The following is a 3,227-nucleotide window of genomic DNA, read 5'->3' as shown; positions in this document are numbered from 1 at the left end:
AGCTTCTAATTTGCTAATATGTGGCTGAACAAATTTTGTGGAAGATGCACTTAAATGTGACTTTATATTGTAAAGCTTCACACAGTCTGAGCATTGTCTCTGATGCCTTTTATTTCTGGTTCTCAAGGGAGAGAATCTCAATGGCTTAGCCCGTATCAGATATCAACTCCCCTCTGTCAGCCCTGGTTGTGGGGTCATCTGATACAAACTGACAGCCTAGCCTCTTCCTTTCATCAAAGGCAGTGGTTGGGGCTCTTCCAAAGACAGTGCCAGGTGGGCAGGCAACCCGAACATGTCTGCTACAGCATTTGACAAGGACAGATTTATATTGCTTTTGCTTCTATGAAACCACTAGAAAGAAGAGATGTTCCCAGTTGTTAAGGGCTATTTGATAAACATAGAAATTCGCTCTGGTAGCTGATTCATACCTGATAGACTTAGTTACATTTACTGAAAAATGGATGAGTTCCTAGCTTCTTATTTGTGTTATCAAAAATTGTGGTTTAAAGTATATCTTTACTGAAAATAAAAGCACCATTAGAGTAATTATATTCTGAGGAAAAATTCATTACTGTTAATGAAAACTACAGTTAAAAATAATAATTATAAACATTTGAGAAATTAATAATGATGAAGTTATGAAGTTCAAGGTTTACAAATGAAATAGGTTCTATAGGTTTGTTCTTAAGTTGAATATGTATGTAAGTTGGAACAGTTACATTTACCTATTACATAAATAGTTTCCATTCGTTAAGTATGAGTTGTATACAAGTCAGATGTGGTAACTCAGGGACTGCTCTGCTGTCCCCATGCTTATAAATTCTCTGCTTACTCTACAGAACTCTAAACAATGTTCCCTAGAATGCTAATGTTGAGTCTGTCTTTTTTCATTTTTCAAAACTTATTTGTGCTTCTGTATCATTATTAATGTGAAAAGCATGTCTTTAAAGAAAACTACGATGAAGCAGCAGCTGACAAGAAAATGTAAAATGTAAGATACCTGGTTAATCTCCGCCATCATTTTTGAGATTAGGAGACTCAGATTTCTCCTCTTTCTAATGAGAGAGAGAGAGAGAGTATTCTGAAAGATAAGCCTACAGACTTTCAGGCATGTCAATAAATAGAATTTCTCTCATTATGCAGTGATGATTGATAAAGTTTGGGGAAGGAATATTACTTTTTTTTTTGCCTTTTAAAACTTTGACTTTTCTATTTTTGTAATAACATATCTAAAAAGGAAGTTTGGGGGAAATGCCTCTATTGAACACATAAACATGCAAGTGGGGTAGTCATCAGTGATTGTTGGAAAAAGGGAAAGGGTACTGTCTACATTTATAAACTGGCCCTCACATTCACTCCTCTTCTAGCCTTTTTCCACATTGTTGCCAAAATGCAAATATAAAATATTACTTTTCTAAGGCCAGGCACAGTGGCTCATGCCTGTAATCCTAGCATTCTGGGAGGCTGAGGCAGGTAGATTACCTGAGCTCAGGAGTTCGAGACCAGCCTGAGCCAGAGGAAGACCTCGTCTCTAAAAAATAGCTGGGTGTTGTGGCAGGCACCTGTTGTCTCAGCTACTTGGGAGGCTGAGGCAAGAAGATGTCTTGAGCCCAAAAATTTGAGGTTGCTATGAGCTGTGACGCCATGGCACTCTACCAAGAGTGACAAAGTGAGTGTCTCAAAAAAAATTTTTGCTTTTCTGCTCAAAACAGCTTGTGACTATGATTGCTCTTAGGGTAAAGACCAGTCATCAATGTGGCCTGCAAGGGTGAGCCTCCGCATCCACTGTCAGACTCATCTTGTGCTTCTCCACACTCCAAATTCCACTCACACCTTCTTTCATTTCACATTATGAGCCTAAAGGTTGTTTCCCCTTCACCACTCTATTCCCACCCTTCATTCTATCTTTTTGCCTGATTAACTTTTATTAATTCTTTAAATTTTTACTCACCCATCTCTTTCTCAGTGAAAACCTTACCTGTCCTCCAAAATTAATAGTACATCTATTACAGTGCATCATAAAAGTTTTCACTGTTGTTATTTTATGTTTATTTGAAGTTATTTTATTTTCTAGAATCTATATAAAGAATCATCTTTTTTTTTTTTTTTTTTAGTTTCCCAGGTTCTCTCATTTCTTTAATTGTACTTTTTTTTTTTTTTGAGACTGAGTCTCAACTATGCCGCCTTCAGTAGAGTGCTGTAGTGTCACAGCTCACAGCAACCTCAAACTCTTGAGCTTAAGCAATTCTCTTGCCTCAGCCTCCCAAATAGCCGGGACTACAGGTGCCCACCACAATGCCTGGCTATTTTTTTGCTGTACTTGTCATTGTTGTTTTGTTGTTTCATAGGCTCGGTTTGAACCCGTCAGCCCGTTGTATTTGGCCAATGCCCTAACCACTGAACCATGGGCACTAAGCCTATAACTATACTTTTTAATTACTTTCTGGGGTATATGTATTTTTTAAGATCTCATATTTTTTAACATTTGAAGCTAATGGTTGCCTTTAATTCTTACAGTGCAAAAACAGTAAGACATCACCCCTTCAGAGATCATAAAATTAGAAATAATGAAAATGTCAGCCAAGTTTCCTTGAGAAATTAATGTGCTAATGACCACTAACAATTCTGAGTCCCATTTAGCAATCACTTGCCCAGTGTGGATATCAAGTTAGACCTGAGAACATCCACTTGCCCATAACACTTTTACTTTAAAATAATTATGGTAGTAGTGATAAAAGGCAAGACATGATGTTGTGTAACTCGTGATTACCTTGGCTTTGCTGCATCAGAATCACTTTCACAATTCATTTAATGAGGACGGGGCTTTTTCACATGTTTGGCTAGCCATTTTTCTCTTTTCCACCTCATTTTCAAGTTCGCTTGTTTGTTTTGTTTTTTCCTAAGAGGTGCCTTCCTTCATTCAGGTCAAATGCTCACATGAGCATGGATGACGTTTAATACTACCTTCTGGGATTGGTTACCTCTGTGAGTTTCTCTTGGACACTCATGTTTGCACACAAATGTTTTCCTTAACCTTTCTCAGTTTTATTCGAGGTCACATTTCAGGTAGCATCAACATTCCATTCAGTGCTGCATTCACTGCGGAAGGGGAGCTTACCCAGGGCCCTTACTCTACTATGCTCCAGAACTACAAGGGGAAGGTCATTGTCATCGTGGGGCATGTGGCAAAGCACACAGCCGAGGTAAGTGTACTCAGAATCTCATAT

At 38.1% G+C, this 3,227-nt stretch overlaps 1 protein-coding gene across 1 annotated transcript in view; it reads left to right on the top strand.

The window, feature by feature from the left end:
• TBCK (TBC1 domain containing kinase) overlaps positions 1-3,227 on the top strand; it is a 174,170-nt gene that overhangs the window by 145,547 nt on the left and 25,396 nt on the right. The window contains exon 23 of the mRNA XM_012809277.2: positions 3,044-3,203. Coding sequence (XP_012664731.1) covers positions 3,044-3,203 — 160 coding nt within the window. The remainder of the gene's footprint in view (positions 1-3,043; positions 3,204-3,227) is intronic.

The sequence above is a fragment of the Otolemur garnettii genome, unplaced genomic scaffold, assembly GCF_000181295.1.
Source record: "Otolemur garnettii isolate 467f Iridium unplaced genomic scaffold, OtoGar3 scaffold00103, whole genome shotgun sequence".
Taxonomy (NCBI): domain Eukaryota; kingdom Metazoa; phylum Chordata; class Mammalia; order Primates; family Galagidae; genus Otolemur; species Otolemur garnettii.
The sequence above is the reverse complement of the archived record's forward strand: the minus strand, read 5'-3'. Positions and strand labels throughout refer to the sequence as shown.